The 19,361-nt window shown below is 36.7% G+C and overlaps 1 protein-coding gene across 1 annotated transcript; it reads left to right on the top strand.

The window, feature by feature from the left end:
• The first annotated feature begins 15,498 nt into the window (after window positions 1–15,498).
• Window positions 15,499–18,024, top strand: LOC111892830 (protein HOMOLOG OF MAMMALIAN LYST-INTERACTING PROTEIN 5). Its single transcript, XM_023888873.3, has 6 exons — window positions 15,499–15,698; window positions 15,810–15,910; window positions 16,145–16,254; window positions 16,455–16,530; window positions 16,674–16,805; window positions 16,965–18,024. The coding sequence occupies exons 1-6, from the start codon at window positions 15,605–15,607 to the stop codon at window positions 17,763–17,765; spliced, it is 1,314 nt and encodes a 437-aa protein (XP_023744641.1). The 5' UTR covers window positions 15,499–15,604; the 3' UTR covers window positions 17,766–18,024.
• Window positions 18,025–19,361: the final 1,337 nt, after the last annotated feature.

The raw sequence follows: 19,361 nt of genomic DNA, 5'->3' as shown, positions 1-19,361 counted from the left end.
CATATGGCGTGAAACGCTGCAATGTACATTTATAATTAGTAGAAAACCCTAGAAAATCCTATATTTTCCAGAAAATACATCGTAAGTGAAAAACTCTAAGTTACTTGTAAGTTTTATTATTGAAAACTGTTTGTGGTAAAAGTGTGGTACTAAATCTCCAGTATGTAGTGTAGATAGAGGAAAAGTTATGCATGTTGACAGTAATAGTGGTGCGAACTTCCATTAGTAATAGATACTTATCTACTTCGGGATATTAACTGAGACTTTAGTCTTAGTATTTTAGTGTGAATATAGTGTATTCCTTTTATGTGACCAATAGTGTGAGTAATAGAGGATCCCATGACCTTCCCGGTCATACACAGTGTAGTGAAGTAGTGCCATCCCTGGGCCTGCTCGGCTCGGACTGAAGTTAACAGTCGGGATATAATAGTGTCTGCCCCGTATAGATCTATACATGCAGCGTCGCCTTCCTTCCGGAAAGCTCTGGTCACAGTATGTAGCGCGTAGAGTATCTTGTAGAGAGTTAGTGTGTTATCTTCCGGATTAGTGCTTTCTCTTGTAGTATAGTGTAGTAGTCTTTTATGTAGTTCATAGTGTGTTCCCTTATTCGTGTATCGTTTTGTAATAGTATGAATTATAGTATGTATAGTAGTAGCGGTAACGAGTAGTAGTGGCCTTAACTATACCTATTATAGTTAACTTTAGTGTGTATGGTTCTTGGCGATTAAGTAATATAGGAATTGAACGAGATGAAAATGCTCGTACCTAACACCAATATACATGATATATAACTAAGAAATCAACGACAGTTGGACGGATAACAAATACCCTAAGCCCACAATCAAACAAGAACAGGAAATAAGGTGAGCTATCGGTCCTAAGTCCTTCAAGTCTTACTTATATAAATATATTAGTGTAGATACATTTTATAAGAAAAGTAATCTAATAAAAATCTTAACCAAAGAAAGCATTTTAGAAAATAGTTTATTTATCCAAAGTAGTTTTGAAAACGTAAAGTTCTTTTATAAAGCATAGTGATAAATCACATGTGATTTGAACTACGAGTAGTAAATCACATGTGATTCACTTTCATAAAAATGTATATTTGACTTGTATCCCCCCCCCTAAAACATATGGAAACATTAGAAAGGTTCATTAAGGGGTATGAACTCACCTGAAATCGAGTAAATCGGGTGAAAGTGTCGGTTGAGCGTTTGGTGTCAATTAAGGACTTGTACACCTTTTAAGTCCCTATTAACATATGATATATATATATATATATATATATATATATATATATATATATATGTTTTACAAGAAATTAGCCACTTATACTTTTATTTAAAGACTTTTAAATATTCTAAATTGATTCAAAGTCTTAGGGATTAAGAGTGGTTCTCGGGGATTGTACACAACCAAAAGGGGTACTAAGGGGGGTCCAAGAGCTTAATCCCTTGGATTTTACGGCCCAAAGGCCACTCCTTGGGAGTTTACGGCCGTAAGCCTCATGGCTTGGCTGTGAACTCTTGTTCACTCCCCAATTTTGATGTTAAAGTCCTTAAATCAATCCCATAGATTTTCTAGTGAAGGTCTAGGGCTAATTTGGGGGTTTAAACCCTCATTTGGTGAGGTTAGGGGGAGTTTACGGTCTTAGCTTATGCTTGGGCCGTAAACTCTAAATTACCCCTCAAAATATAATGTTTAATGGTCCCAAACTCGAAATGGAATTTCCTAAAATCATATCTCAAGCCTAAACATGCATTGGAAGGGTTTTTGGGGCATTTTTACATGGAAAAAGGGTGTTTACGGCCTAGGCATGTGCTTGGGCTGTAAACCCTCTTTAATGCCCTAAATGTTATGGTTTTGATGCTCAAACACTCCTAGGCAAAATCCCTAACTAGTATCCAAGCTTAAAAGAAGGAAATTTGGGACTTTTAGCCAACTTTTGGGTGTTCACGGCCTAAGGAGCTTCTTAGGCCATAAACTCCTTGTTCATGTCCCAATCATATGATTTTTGAGCTATTATCACAATGATGCATGTTTAGAACAAGTTAGGGAGGAAAATCTTACGTTTGAGAGCCGAAATTTGTGGTTTTGGAGCCTAAAACGAGTCTAGAGAGAGAAAGTAGTGAGAGAGAGAGAGTGTGTTTGAGTGGTAAAAGAGTTCAAGGAGGTGTTTACCTTCCTTATATATGCCTCGGGTATTGCACCCGGTACACGACTACCCGATGCTAAAGTTTAACGGGGTTTAAACTTTTTACCCGAGTTAAGTGGTTGAAAAATAATATAACTTTATTTCGTTAAATGGAACTAACATTAACGAGTTATATTTATTTTTACTAAACTGATAATCCCATGAAATATAAACAAATAATTAAATATTCACTTATTTTACGACTCCAAATTACGGAACTTTTATTAATGACATATTCTGTTAGCGGAAACGGAATTATATAACGGACTTAACGTTGGGTTGTCGCAAAAGTCAATGTTACCGTTAGTAGGATTCATTCACGAAGCTGGTCTATAAGGGGGTATAAGGTTACTGCCTATAAAATGGCAGTTTAATGGGTGTCCACTCTCACCCACCGCTTCCTTGACTGGTGGAGGGACGTTAGTCGAACGGGTAAGAAAGGACTATAATTCTCCCTTCATTAAAAGTATAATTATAAATACTAAGTAACTAAACACTTATAAATTCCCAATATTAGTTACTTAGGAAAATGTGAAATAGGTGTTAACCCATGAAATTATACTTTGTACCTTACCAAGTCGTTAGTGGAGCGTGTGTGGTTAACCGGCACACTAACAAGGACTAGTAAGAGTGGCAAAGGGTAACTTGACTTTATTATAGATCGGTGGAGTGTGTGTGGTTAACCGACACATTGATTAGGTGATAAAGTTAAGGGTACCAAGTCAATTTGCATGGTTATTCACACCTTGTTTGTGATCTTCGGCATCCCAGTCACAAACTTGAGAGGGCACAATCGAGATTCAAACATGCCATTGAAAGTTCAATGTATCTCAAAAGATCTAGGAGTTTCAAATCCAATTTAAACTTAATTACATTTCGTTTTTCATGGTGGAAATTGGTAAATCGTCATTTACCTACCTTTAACTATTTTATAACTTGGATCATGGTATCCCTCTTCCAGTTATAAATAGGTTGTTGGGTCCTAGCCTTAATATTTCATATTGGGTGTTATGTTAAGGACTTTAAATCAACTAACTTGAATTTCTCTCTTATAGATGTCTCCTTCAGACAACTATGGTCTTCCCAAATCTTTAGGAACAAGCTTCCTAATGAAGATGATATCCCAAATGGCAACCAAGGTGAAAGATCAATCCCTTTGTTGTGCATTAGTGGGACTGAAAATCATACTTCATTTCCTCCACCTCCTCCAATAATTCTCCCTATCCCACAAGTTTCAAGACTTGATAAGTTCTAAGTCACTCAATCCCTATTGGCAAACAAAGTCTATATGTGCTTAGGTCTTGGAGAATAAGTCACATATTGACAAGCCGGGAGTGTTGGGTGTCAACGTCTTGAGGAAAGTTGGCTATTGACTGGGTTCCTTAGTCACTTCCTGATAACAGACTACGACATGACCCTTAATGATCTTACATATTTGCTTGATGATGTTGAATCAGCAATGATTTGGAGCATTGGTAAAGCAAATTAGATTGGAAGATCTACTTCCCAAACCTATTTGGACATTGACATTGGTGACATTGGAAGTCCAGAAAACTTTCTCTTCCCAATTGAAAGGGATCGGCCATGGTCAAGTCGTTTGACCTAATGGTAAAGAGGAAGGTTAAATCTGTGATAGTCCCGTGTACCATTTCCAAAGATTCCATATGTTTCCTCTTGCCAATATGAGCGGCATTGGTTGCGAAGCTGCCGAATTTACCTGAAACCTCATAAGGATGTTAAAGTCAAAAGTTTGACTCTACTTCAAGTAAAGTCCGTTATGTAACTCTATTAAGTATCTTTTGTAGTTTCTTAATACATGATGTAATGTAATTACATTTTGATGTTATTGAAGAATAAAAGGAAGCTTAAAGAAAAGGTGTGCTGATTCTGATCGCATGGTTTGATGACCAGAATTTACCACTACATAAGAGTTATGAGATATTGCTCAGGAATAGATAACAACAAAGTTTTCATATGAATTTGCATTGTAAGGATAAGTTTTTCCGCATGTTTTAAACTAAAAGAAAAAAATTTTGATTTTATTTATTCTAAGTATCCTTACAAAGGCATTTATGAAAAATTGTTGCTTATATGTTTCCATTGATAAGCAATATTGGAAAATGAATTTGATTCTATCGTTTGTGGTAGTGTCATAATTTATCATATAAGGAAAGATTCTCATCACCCAAGTTTCAGTTGGATAGAAACTTGGAATCATGCAAGTTGTATTTTGTGATGAATGAGAATTTTAATCTTTGGTAAATTAAGACTAATTCCTTGTTCACATTCGCATGTGAGTCAAGCAAAGGGCTAAAAGATCGGGTACATTTGGTTGTGTGTTGGTCAGGTCCACCACAAAGGTTGATAAGCTTATTCGTTATGATTTACTAAATTTTAGTAAATATGATTATGCTTACAAGTTTAAGTGTAATTCTGAAACATTGGAAAAGTTTTAATGTATGGCAGAATGAATAAGAAGAGTCAAATATGGCAGAAAGATAAAAGTTTCTCCAATCTGAAGAGATGGGAGAGTACTTGAGTATCTTAATTTTATGATTATCTTGGTGATTAAGAAACCATATGACAATTGATTCTCTAAGGACACCTTAGTGTATTTTGTTGGCTAAGGAGAGGAATCGTGAATTATGGAAATGGTTAAATAAAAAGATAAATCATACTTCGTTCCAAGATCAATTCTTTGAGTCATACTCCAAGGTTAAGCCTTGAGTGACATAATCTTTAGGAAGTTCACAACATTTGTCAAATGTAGAGTAAGATGCTTCCTATTCTTGTACATTTGAGATTGGTAAGTTGTGATGTTTTGGATAAAACAAAGACCAACTAAGACCAATAGTGAGCAGTGTTTAACTTGATAAGAATCCGCACTAACTCTTGAATATTTGTTTTGTCAAGGAATGGTTCTTGACAAAGAGAATCTTATATGTCAAGAGGACAGTGGGAGTATTGAGATAGTTCCAAGAACTAATCAAGAGTTTTGTTAATCACTAGCCCACGACTTGAGGTTTGTAACCTATCGTGTTGACATATTCTTATTTCTGTGTCTATTCCAGTAAAAGTTGACTATGCTTGTGAGTTTTATGAGTTCTCAATTGTTTGCATAACATCCAGGAAGCAATGGTGGCCATTGTGCTACCGTTTGGCAAGAAATTAAGATTGAACAAGTTCAGTTCATATGAGTTTGGATTTGTCACTAACCTTGTCTTGTGATTATGGTTATGACAAATTCACATGGATAGGAATACTTACACCATAAAAATGTAAGTGTCATAAGGTTTCTCTTCGATTCATGAAAATTATGATAAGGAAACTCTTTCACTAAGTAGATTTCAAGTAGATAGCAGTTATGATATTTGCATTCTCATGTTGTTAGTGGAGCGTGTGTGGTTAACCGGCACACTAACTAGTGAGAATGGAAAAAGGTCTAGACAAACATGTGAGCTATCTAAGGAAAGGTGTATGATTTTGATAAAGTCTTATCAAAGCAATCTTGTATAAGAAATCTGAACTTTGGTAAGAAAGTCAATAAAGTATTGATTTCTAGAAGTCCAGTTGATCTCTGGATCCATGTCAAGGATAGTGGGAGCATATGTGTTATGATACTAAGATAATAATCATTATGCTAGTGGGAGCATGATCATTATGTTAAGTGTTGCAAGTTAGAAATATTAATTATAGAAAACAAAAGTTTCAATTCGCCTTGAAAAAGTTGTTTTGCTAAAATTAAGGGAGAGGACTTTATACTTCATTCCAATTCTACAAGCTTAGATTGAGATTTTAATCTACTTTAGTCAAGGATATATAAGAATGTTATGTTGGAATGGTTCAACATAAGGAAATTCTATATATGTTGTGTTCTCAAAATTCGATTATGATTACGGCATACCTCTTCATAGTTCGAATTGTGAGAATATGGCAAATAAAAATTTTTATAGCATGAATTGTGTCCCATATGCTTCGGATATAGGATCGATTGCATGTGCTATAATATTCATCCATTCTAAATTTTCCTAATGCTTAGGACATTAAGAAGGGAAAAGGGATTAGAACTGGACATGACTAAAATGATTAAGCAAATTGTCGAGGACAATCTGAGGTTTACCAAAGATTGGTTGCTCATGGACAATTAGAAGTATAGAGTTAGGACCATATTGACATATTTTGAAAAGAAGCAATTCTTGTTCAAAAGTGATGGTCAAAATGGGAATATGGAATTGTTTCCATAGGTGGAAAGTATTCTTTGAATCTGTGTAAGATTAGAGAACTTAATGCAAGAAGGATGTTCAAAGGAATGTACTTTGAATTTGAGACTTCATGGAATTGCTTTCCATTGGAATACTCTGTGATGTCTGTTGTCAAGTCTTAGTGACTTCTGTGCATAGTCATTTCGAGGGGATCTTTGCATATAAGTTTAGAATCTAACAGACTGTAGTAAATGGCATGAGTTTGGTATTCTTACATTTACAATAAGGATTTGGGATTGTGAAATGAGCATCATTGAAATGTTGTCAATCGATCAGTTTCACAAAGAGAGGACCACATGTAAACATAGTGTGCATACTATGAGTATGGCATAGCTATTGTTTGGACGAACATAGTGAGCATGCTTGGCGCATGGCATGACTATTGTTTCAATTCAAATATTAAGTTGATTAATTGAAACATAAATAATGAGTAATCAATATGGTGCTTAGATAAAAGTTGTTTTTATTTACACCCAAGTGTTAGGGCCATATAGGATTAGTATTATTCTTGTGTTTCACTTTGCATGTTTTGACTTCCCGAATAACTAAGTTATTCAAACCATCCTCAGTCAGTCATATGTTGGAAGTAGATATGAATCAAGACTGTCATGAATTTGGCTTGTATGATTTGTCTAATGGTTGCTGCAACATTCATGAGTACTCATAAGGCCTGAGTATTGGATTCAGCCCACGCTCTTTTGGATTCACTTCATGGATTTAATCACGAGTGAATCATGAGACGATAATATCTTATATTCTTTAAACCTAGAGATATGAGTTGTTGACTACGAGTTGGTTATACATTGATTGCACGTAAACGCATTGGTAACTCGATGTTATAAAACGTGCCTTTGTGTATGATTCAACAAGTAGTCAGTACAAGCATATGAGTTGAAGTTTATCCATTCCTCTTACCCTCAAAGGGATAAAAGCAATATTTGTGGGCCCCTTGATGATTTAGTGATGACAAAAATGTAAGTGCTCGGCCGGTCGTTGACTGATTTGATTTGTTCAAACTAGTCAGTCGTCATAAATCAGACATCGGGAAACAACAAATGGACAGAGAGAATGATTATAATCCATGTCTCAGTCCATATGATATCTAGAATGGAGGAATATATGATCACTTATCTAATGGACAAGTCAGTGACAAAGGTTAGAGTTCATCGACAAGATCAGAAGGTCGACAGAAGCTTTTGAGAGCTACGATTGCTAGTCGGGTTATGAAGTCATACTTGCAATACTAGTTTTAGACTTATCTAAGTGGGAGACTGTTGGATTAATGTCTAAGTCCATAACCATAATTGGTAAGACTTGACCCGACCCGGCATGGTCCATTTGGGTTGCATGGCATCATGCACTTTGATAAACTAAAATGAGAGAAATAACACTTAAGGTTTATTAATATATTATAAGTTCTAATATATTAATAAGATTATTTAATTAGTATTGATCAAAGAATTAATTTAGAATTAATTAAGTGATCAAAAGAAGACTAATTAAATATATGGGTTGATTGTGTAAATCATCCATTCTTATATACTGGGATAATGCTCCATGGATTATCAAGTTGGGCTAAAACCCATAAGATGCTCCATGGTGTATTTGAACCCATGGATCCAAGGAAATGGAAAGGCATGACAATTAGGGTTTACCCTAATTGTAACACACTATATAATGATCTCTTTCTTGGGAAAATCGGCCACTAGTGAAACAAGTGAGGGCAAACCGATTTCATGAAGTGTGTATTTTCTCTCTAAGTTATTCCAAATGCATTTGATGTTGTGTGAACCATTTGAGGTGTCACACTTGGGGCAGTAGGCTCTCAAGCTACATGGTATCAAGAACCAACAAAGAGGTATGTAATTCTACTAGATTTTATATTATTTGTACTTTATATTATGCTAGTTAGAACAATACCTTGGAAATTCATATTTGCATGTATAATAGAGAAAACATAGATCCAAGGTATTTAGAGTTGCATGTACACTTAGGAGTGTTAAAATGCTCAAAAGCCAACACTTATAGCAAATCCTGCCCGACACTTCCCCTCATGAATCTTGCCACACTTCCCACTAGTGCGTCCCTTCTGGCCTCCTGATCTCGAATAAGCGGGCTTAGCCCACTTGGCTGCCGGTTGTGACTGTGCCGGCCTTCGGTCTCTACCCTAAGACTCTGCCTCCTCCCTGACCTGAGTCTCCAGCTCAATCTCCTTCCTCTTGGCATTTGCCTGAAGCTCGGTAAATGTACGATAAGATGAGTTCACCACGAACTCTCGAATATCCCTCCTCAGAATGCTCAAATACCGGATCATGCATGCCTTCTCAGTAGACACGTGCTCAAAGCAGAATAACGCCCTCTCGTTAAACATCCTCGTAATATCTGTCACTGACTCTGTCTTCTTCTTGAGAGACAGAAACTCATGGGCCAGTCATTCCCTCTCCACCGGGGGAACATACTCATCTCGGAACATCAGTGTAACCTCTCCTATGTCACCGCAGTATGCTCTGCAGGAATAAAAGTGGTTGTCACAAACTTCCACCAGTCCTTCGCTCCCAAGCGAAGCTGGTTCAGCGTGAACAGAACACTCAAATGCTTTGGGCATGAACAAGTGTAAAAAACCCCCTCGATATCAGGGATCCATCTCATCGCATCAATCGGATCCTGAGTCCCATCAAACTCTGGTGGCTTCGTGTTGTTGAACTCCCGATACAACAATGAGTCACCTCCCTGTGGCCTGGCAGCAGCGACAACTACAGCAGCCGCCTCAGTAACAACGGCATATCGCTAATCAAATGTCTCAAGGTGGTCTTAATAGACCCAAACATCTCCGAAATAGCCTCTCGTATGGTTGCAGCCACCTCATCATGAATCATCTTGCGAATCTCATCATCGCTAACCCCATTACTCTTTGGGTTGTGGCATGTACCCACCATGATGTCTCTAAAATACAACACAAATTATCAGAGACTCGCTCGAGTATACTCACACTCGATCATTTGTCCCTACTTGCTCCTTAACATTCTAAGGATTCTTAATTGGACTTCCTACAGATCCGGTGCTTTCAGTAGTACGGACCCAATACTACCTTCCACACCAACCTATAGTCACCCCAAGTCCTCCTCCTAGGATCCCAATTCACAAGTACTCTATCTCTCACGAATATCAGACTACTCTCTCAGTAGACCCCTCTCAAGCTCATATAGGTGTCTCTCCTAGATTTTCTCTCAACTCAAAAACTCTCTCTAGGTGATTCCTGCTAAATACTTTTACTTAGATCATACTCAAAAGCACATCACAGATAGCAGCAACTCCAAGGCTAAGGCATCACAAATCAGGCAACTCTAGTCCTAAATTATGAAATAACTAGCCTACCCTTTAGCATGCATAATAATATCTCATAAATATCTCATAACACAAAAGGTAAAGGTATTTTGGGAAATCACCGTTCGAGCTCTGGCTAATTGTACACACTGCTCCAACTCGTTTTCTCTTAAACTCTTTCTCATTTTAGAAAAATGATCTCTTTTGAAATTTTTTCTCAACTCCTCAGTTTGAGTCCAAACACACCTGCATCCAAATCCCTCAAACCAAGGCTTTGATACCAACTTGTAACACAGTAAATTTTCAAACATTTTTTTTTTCATTTTAAAACACAATAAAACTCATGTCACGTTTTCTAAAAAACCACAAGTATCAATTTATCAAACACATATTCCAAAATAGTTTATCACAAATCCAGGATCCTCTAAAAACATATCTCCAACTCAGGTGTGTGTACAATCAACCCTGTGCCTTCCCGTGATACTGAGAGGTACCTGAAACACAGAACACATAACACATAACACGGTTAGCACAAAGCTTACTGAGTTCCCCAAAATACCACACACAAATCAGTAGCCACTCGAGGCTATAACTCAGTAAGACCCTCTGGTCAATGTGTCTCAGTGGGACCCTCCAGTCCCACAACTTAGATGGACCTTCCGGTCCTAACTCAGATGGACCCTTCGGTCCTAACTTAGTAAGCTCAGAATAATACATAACATAAATCACATAGACATAATGCAGGATATCACAATACTCAATATAATCACATAAGACTCTCTGGTCACACAACTCAGATTACCACACTAGGTAAGTATAGTGAGAAGTCTCACCTCGTAAGCTAGCAAGTAATAACCTCGTACACGAATCTCGTACTAGCCTCTGCCTAACACAATAGATAATAATATCTAGTTAACACTTAAACCACGACTCGAAATAAACTAGGTTATTGTCTCTCTCAAACTCTTGAAATGGGTAAAAGACCATTTTACCCCTCCATGGTTCCTATTCTCCCAGCCTTGACCAAACCTTAAAGTCAACAGAAGTTAACACTCGAGTCAACTGTCCATGTTGACCTGACTCGCCGAGTGCATCTATGTGACTCGCCGAGTCCCCTTTATTCCTCCACGACATAGCGAAAACCCAATTTAACTCATCGAGTTGTCTCGTCAACTCGCCGAGTTACCCATGTAAAGACTCATCGGGGAAAACCCTAGTCGATTAGCCGAGTCAGCTCTTTGACTCGTCGAGTCCATTAAGTAGGTTTCTCATTCAGACGTTTCTAAGGCAGAAAGTAACCCCAAACTCTAGATCTAACCTCCCAAGGCTCGATTATCACATAAATCCACAAGCTTTACGTCCATGCATGGCACTTAGGGCTTGAAATGCCAAAAACATGATCTGTTAAGGGTTTTTCACTTAAAAGCTCTATTATGGCTGAACAAAGCAAGGACCTTTGGACTCTAGGGACCTCACAAGGTCCAGATCTGAAGTCCAAATCTCTAGATGAACTCAATACACTCAAAGTCCCAATATTAGATGGAAAGAACTTTAAACTCCATAAACATGAGATCTAGCCAACATAATGAGAAAGGTGTGGACTTTTTACCTTTAACAACAACTCTGGACGAAATAGCAACGGATCTAATAGCCCCTTCTCGTTTCTTGCTTGAAATCCTTCCCTTCTCTTCAAAAGATGCACCAAAACACTCAATATTAGCTCAAATACTCTCTCTTGGCTCAATGGCCAATTAGGGTTTCACACAGGGGAGTTGGGCAGCTGGTGAGGCAGAAATGAGGACATAAGTTTCCTGAAGGGGGTGTTTGTTTTATCTTTTAAAACATCTTTTAACTTTTAGGAAAAGATAAAAATGCAAAAGATGTTTGGTAATCTTGTAAAAGCTACTTTTTTATATAAGGAAAATGACCTTTTTGGAAAAGTCAGAGAAACCTGACTTTTTGCAACTTTTCGTAAAAGGACTTTTTCCCTTTCAAAATCTTATCCAAACACCCCCTAAATAGGTCCCAAACCTGGGGATTCAGGGTTTCATCTCGCAGCACCTACTCGACGAGTTAGCTCCCTAACTCGTCGAGTCGGTTATTAGACCCATGTGGTCAATCAGTCTCTACTCGACGAGTTGAGGCTCCAACTCGTCGAGTTGCTCAATAATTCGCAAAAATAAATAAATAAATAATATACATGGGAGTCCGAATGTTACATTTAGACTGTAAATTCCTGAACTTATAATATTTTACTCCCAAGGCTAACACTAATAAACTATTATGGATTGAGGGCTTCAATTAAATAATAATATGAAATATAGTTCACATCTCGGGGTTCGTTTATTTATTTTATTTAATCTTATTTATTTAATTCAAATGGAATGTTACAATGTGGCTGCCAATTAGGGGTTTTTTCATGTAGAGGATGTAGTTGGAGGTTTTCTTGTAGAGAAAGCCTGAGTTGTGTTGGACGAACGAAGAAGGGTTGGAGGTGTTGGAGGTGGGTGAAGACGAAGGCCCTAGGGTTTCTTTCTTGCCAATTCAAAGATCAGCGTCGACAGAATAAGGTGGAAGCATTAGTAGAAGGAACAAAGGAGACAGAAAGAGGATTAAACAGGCGTGGGTTTTAATTTTTGGGGATTCCATTTCCCCCTGACTATTAAAATGCCCGTTTCATTAAAAAAAATTATAAAACGACATGCTTAGATGACACATATTTTATAATAAGCGCCCTCCGTGTTTTTTTAAACCAATTTTAGGGCAGGCAAAAATGCGCGTCCTAAATCCTTCAAATTTCTGGAGAGATGACATTATTTTTAGGTCGTACACTTTTGCATATCATAAATCAATGTGTGTCATAAATCGTGTGTCATTATAACAAAATGAGAGAGGTGAAATTGTTTCATTGAATTGAACTGAGTACATCTTCTACCATCTATATACATCTCGTGTGAATCACAAATCAAACAGATAAAATTGTAATAACATATTCTAACTAATCGAGCAAACAAAATTACTAAACTACTCTTGTTGAGTTAATTTATTGAAAATCCCTTATTATTCTCTAATATTTTTCAATCAAATTATTTAAACAAATCAAATAAATGAGTTATTTTGGTAGTTAATAGAGTCCAAAATTATTTTAATTAATAGTGTTCTTATACTTTAGTTTAACTTTTGTTATTTTGATCGTAAAAAGAGTTGAAGAAGGATGAAGATTTGAATTGCAATTTTGACTAAAGGGTTGTTTAATAGTTGCCGACTGGGGTAGAGCTGACTGAGTTAGAAATTCTGACTGAGTCCACATCCGACTGAGTTTATGATGTTTGGTTATTTCTCTGACTGAGTGTGTTGAATGATGAAAATGACCATATTATCCTTATGTTGTCTCAAGTGTTGGATAAAATAATTATAAAATACAAACTATCACATAAAATCCAAATTAAACATACATCATTTAAAATTCAAATACAAATTGTCATACAAAATGAAAAAAAAAATACATAATATTTTGCATATAAATTTAAGGTTAACCATCTGAAAGTAATTATTTAGCAATTTGGCCACGCAAAGTAGTCACATAGTCAACGACTTCTGAACCTGATTATATGTATTGTATGTTTTGACCCTCACTTCCTCCACCTTGTATTTCCTTATAAATTTATGGACCACAACACAACCAATGACTATGTCTCTTTGCACTGGAAAAAAGGATAAGGAGCTATTTGTTTTAAGATTGAAAATTTCGCTTTCAATATACCATAAACACGTTCAATAACATTTCTAAGTTGTGTATGAGCATGATTGAACCTTTCTTCCTTAGTTAAAGTTCTGTTTATTTGAAAATTGGCTCTGATATCGTTCATAAACATACAAAAGATTTCGTTCATACAACACAATGACAAAGAAAGTTGTGTCGGTCGCTTTTTTTTTCCTTTATAACATATCAGTCAATCAATTTTTTGAGTTAGTTACTAACAATCAATGGACCAGGTAAGCTGTTGGGTCAGTCACAACTAACCGAGTCAGCTCTTTTATGAGTTTACCAAACGAGCTGAATGGACCGAGTCAGCCCAAAATTGCTAACCGAACACAGTCAGCCTTACATCAAATAGCCCCTAAAACTTACCAAAAAAAACATTTAAGACTTAGGGGCTGTTTGGTAGCCTCTTAATTGAAAAATTAAGAGACAACCTCTTAAAAGTTCAAATTTAGAGCGTTTGGTTGGATCTTATTTTTTTGCCTCTTAATCTTAAAATGTCTCTTAATCTTTCAGATATAAGATTGTATCTGAAAAGAAAAATGAAAGGCGCGTTCCTATTTTACCCTAGACATGTTCCTCCTCTTTTTTATTTCACGATACGACTTCCCCCAAGCCATCTCCGACGACCTGCAACCCACTGGTCACCGCCTCCACCGCCTATCCTCCGATCCGGTCACCACCGCCATCCCCTTTGCATCCAGCTCTGTCAAAACTCGAAGACAACATCATCATGTAAGGTTTATCCTAAAATCGATTTTATGTAATCGATTTAAGAACTCTGTTTCTTCCTTCCTTCGTCGGCGAAGCTAGACCCATAACCTCCTCCCATAGTCGATGCCTCTTCCACCATAGTTGTGTTCGCTTCCGTCTTCCCCACAACCACCGCCCTGGAGCAATCAATTTCTAGGTTTGACATCTGCAATCAATTTCCAGGTTTGACGTTCGTTTCTCTATAAATCAGATGTTTTGAAATAAATTCTGATATCTTGCGTTATTGATTATGTGAATAACATCATGATTTTGATTTTGGATTCAAAGTTTCTGATTCTTTTAGTGCTCTCTTTGATTGAATTGATTATGTAAATATCATTAATAACATAATGTTGTTAATTTCATCATAAAATCCATCAGATGCTTTGCACTCAAAGCCGTCAACAGAATTGATGAACATCTGCTCTGAATATGAAGCAATTAGGAGCTTGTGTTTGGCCATTTAAAAAGGTGCGAGAAATGTTCTTTTTTCTGTTATTTTATGAACATCTGCTCTGGGATTTTTTTTTTCTTTTTTGTGTTATTTTATGCAAGGTTGGTTGCAGATAATGAGTTTGCTTCTTTTTCCTCTTTTGTTTGTTGTGAATTTATAAATTTAAACTTATGATTGATTATATTGTGGCTTGGGAATCTGAGACTGACAGCTGAATATGGAACACTTGCAAGTACATATATGCTAAAAGATCATTATGGATTTCAAGGGTTTGATGTTCATTTCTAGCATCCTACTTTCAAGGAAAGATCATTTATTATGTTTTGATGGTAAATGGCAGGTTTTTAGTGTTTTCAAGAAGTTGAAGGATAGTTGATGATTTTTTAGATTTGTATAGATTGTTTATATTATTATTTTTTATAATTATTTTAGAAGTTTTTAACTCAATTATTTTGATAATTTTGTAACACAAATATTGAATTTAAAAATAATAATAATAAAAAGAAAGGTAAAATGATCATTTTATAATTCAGGACAACAATTCATGGGTTCCAACCAAACGGTATGTAAAAAATGCAGATCCTCTTAGAAATTCAGACATCTTAAAATTTCAGATCTTAAAAATTCAGATCCTTCCAGACAAGTCTCTATATTGATTTTCTCTAAGTCTGGGGACCAGAGCCGTAAATTACCATATGTAGGTTTTCTCTAAGTCAGGGGACCACAGCCGTAAATTACTTCGAATTTGCGATACGCGTCGAGGTCATCAATCTTGTTATTGCTTAGAGTAAGCAACGCCAGTATCGATCAAAACCCTTGTCGTCCGCTTCCCATTGAGATCGTTGAACGTAAAAATGGCGAACGAGAACGAACCAGCGAAGCTACTGTTACCTTACCTTCAAAGAGCCGATGAATTGCAAAAGCACGAGCCTCTCGTCGCCTACTACTGTATGGATTCTTCTTCATCATCTCACAATTTTACTCTAAACCCTAATATTCTCTCAACCTTCTCGATTTCAGTAATTAAATTGTGGTTTATTGGGAAATTTTGATTTTCAGGTCGATTATATGCGATGGAACGGGGTTTGAAGATCCCTTCGAGTGAACGTACCAAAACCACTAGTTCCCTACTCGTTTCCCTCATGAAACAACTTGAAAAGGTCCGAATTCTTCTTTAAGACGCGTATTTCTTTCGAAGTTAACGGTTTAAGACTTGATTCTAGGGATCTCTCAAGTCGATAGTACGTTGTTGATGACTTAATTTTGAATAGTCATTATGTACTTTGTACGCTGTATTAAGTTTCAGATGAATGTGTTCTTGAGACATTGAAGTAATATTCTCTGAGTATCAAAATCTTCTGTGTCCTTCATCTAGTTTGCTTCTTCATTTACAGGATAAGAAGTCATTGCAGTTAGGGCCTGATGATCATCTTCATCTTGAAGGATTTGCTTCAAATGTCTTCGCAAAGGCCGATAAACAAGATAGAGCTGGGAGAGCTGATCTGTATGAATTTTTCTTCTTCTTATGAATTATGATACATCAATGTTAACACTAGTTTGCTGTTAGAAACTAAAGATTATACACGCTACATATGAGATTTTGTGCTCAATAAGGCTTCAAGATAACACATAGATGCAAACAAATGCTGCAATTAGTGTTGATTTTGATTAGAATACTAATACATGTTCGTAAACCTGTTACAGAAATACAGCAAAGACATTTTATGCTGCAAGCATTTTCTTTGAAATCCTTAACCAGTTTAGTGAAGTCCAGCCTGATGTGAGTCAAGTTTCTATTATCATCGGTTTATCACCATTGCCATTTTTACTTGCTTTCTTATTCTTGATGATTGAGAAATGACAACAAAAAAAAAGGATATAAATGTTGATGAATCATAAACTCATAATTGGTTTATTAAATAGCTTGAGCAGAAACAGAAGTATGCAGCATGGAAAGCAGCAGATATAAGGAAAGCTATTAAAGAAGGAAGGAAGCCTATACCCGGTCCCCCTGGTGGTGAAAAAGATCTCTCAGATACATCAGGCAGTGGATATGTAAGTCATTCTTGCAAAATTCAAAGGAATTGGAATTGGAATTTGGGATTCCATTCCATCGACGGAATTCAATTCCATTCTTACTTTTTCTTAACTGAATGATCAAAATATCCTCATTATATGTTTTACTGAAATAAAAAAAAAATCAATTATTGGCAGGACATGGAACCAACCACCAGACATGCAACAGAATCTCATCCTTCATCCCAATTATACGACAGAAGTGATTCCCAAAAGTTCACAAATACTTTTGCATCACCGCCACATGAGCCTCCACCACCGCCACATGCAACCATGCCGCCACCACCTTCAAACACTCAACCACCACCACCACCGCCCTCAAACTTTCCTCCGCCATCTTCAACCATCCAACCACCCTCAAATTTCCCTGCACCATCTTCCACCGCCCCGCCGCCGCCGCCCACGTACTCCTCCGACGACTATCCATCCAACAATTTCCATTCCCAGAACACAGGAGGAGATAATTCAAATCCAACTTATTCTCATCAGAATTATCACCACCAGCCCTCATCTTTCCCACAAGAACCCCAACATCAAAATTACCAACATGACCCTTCGTACACATTCCCAAATTTCCAATCTTACCCTAGTTTTTCCGAAACTGCCCTTCCAGCAGTAGCCCCAGGTCATTACCCCTCATCATACTACCAGGGGGGGTCTGATGCATCAGCAGCAGCTACAGCTACAGGTGGTCAGTACAAAGTGAGTGGTGGAAATGGGGGGGTTCCGGTACATGGAGGTGCAGGGAGCTCTGGTGGACAGGCGGCGGCGTATGAGTATGACAGCAGCAGTTATCAGCCTCCGGCTGATAAAATTGCAGAGGCACATAAGGCGGCAAGGTTTGCTGTTGGAGCATTGGCGTTTGATGATGTTTTTGTTGCTGTAGATTACCTTAAAAAGTCTCTTGAATTGCTTACTAATCCAAATGCTACTGTTTGATGGATTCATGATTCATGAGAATCAGAATCTGTTTGGAATTTGGATTTCATCCTTTTGGTTTTATTCGGTTTGTTTTGCTTTTGTGAAGAGGTTCTACCTGACAAGTTTATGCTGTAGAAAGTTTAGATTTGATATATTTTTTTTTTGTTAAAAAAACATTGTTTCCTACTCCATGTGGGTTTATGATGTATGCAAATTGTGTTGCTAAGAGAATGTTTTTGTATGTTATAACAAGATTACTACTATGTCATACTTTGAATCGAATTCTTAACTCTTTAGTAGAGTAGTTGATAAGACCACAACAAACTCAAATATCAAACGTCTGGCTTATTGCAAAATCTGATTCACCCATTGGGGATTGATAAACATTTTACACAATGCCAATCTTGCCACTTGTCTCTTGAAAATGATTTTGGGATATAGTGTAGACATTTTAAGTGATACTCTTTTTCACATGCATCACATACGAGTGTTGTATCCACTTTGGTAATTGTAGTTTTGCAAGTTTGACAAGTCAAAGGCTTGTTCATGTAGTCCCTTGAAGGATGAGTCCATTTCTGGTGCTCTGTTATCTGTGGTTGTAATATTTTCTCAACAAATTTACTAATTTCTTTGTGGGTAATTGGTGCTCTATCATCTGCAAATGATGGAAAATTTGGATGAAAAAACTTAAAAATAGAGAAAGTAGAAACGTAGTATTAAAGATTGGTATTCTTTGAGGGTGTCTAGAATCTAGATGTGTATTTTGAAAGCGATTATGTGATAATGAGTAAGCATAATCGAATAATCGGTTGTAATAACATATATTGCTGAAAAATGTGGACCTGACAATTTGATACACGACACGAACACGATACGAGTTTTCTGTGTATGTGTTTTAGAAATTCGTGTTTATTCGTGTCTGACATGTATTTTTAATTCGTGTTTTGTGTCTTACATGTGTCAAACACGAATTTACCTGTTTAGACACGTATAAGACACGATACAAATTCGTGTTGACACGTGACACGTACAAACACGTATAAACACATATATACACATATATACTTTAGGGTTAAATTTTATATTTATAATATATTAGGGACCAATTTGGAAAAAGTCAATCATTCGTTTATATCCCTAGCTTAAAAAAAGTCATTAAAACCTTTTTATTCGTGTTTTTTCGTGTAACACGGCTAAAAAACGTGTCTATTCGTGTCGTGTGACGTGTCACATTAATTTTTTACGTGTAGCGTTTGTGTTTGATACCCCAAACACGTTTTATAATTCGTGTCATGTCCGTGTTTAACAAATTCGTGTCGTGTAAATTCGTGTCTGACATAAATACACGACACGTAGAACACGGATTGCCAGGTCTACCCGAATGCCGCGTTGGATGATATGGATTCAATAATTGATGGATTTGAATAGTTGATGAGGTTTCGAACTCTGCTATTTAGAAATTTAAAATTTGAACAAAGATAAAAATTTGAGAGTACTCAAGCCTTACACACAAATAACTTTGCTTTATTTATTACGGGCAAAGCTCTGTTTATAGACCCTTAAAGAGTCGGTTACACAGGAAACATTTACATTATTGCAATCGTATGATTGAAT

Source organism: Lactuca sativa, chromosome 9 (genome assembly GCF_002870075.4).
Source record: "Lactuca sativa cultivar Salinas chromosome 9, Lsat_Salinas_v11, whole genome shotgun sequence".
Classification (NCBI taxonomy): Eukaryota; Viridiplantae; Streptophyta; class Magnoliopsida; order Asterales; family Asteraceae; genus Lactuca; species Lactuca sativa.
The sequence above is the reverse complement of the archived record's forward strand: the minus strand, read 5'-3'. Positions and strand labels throughout refer to the sequence as shown.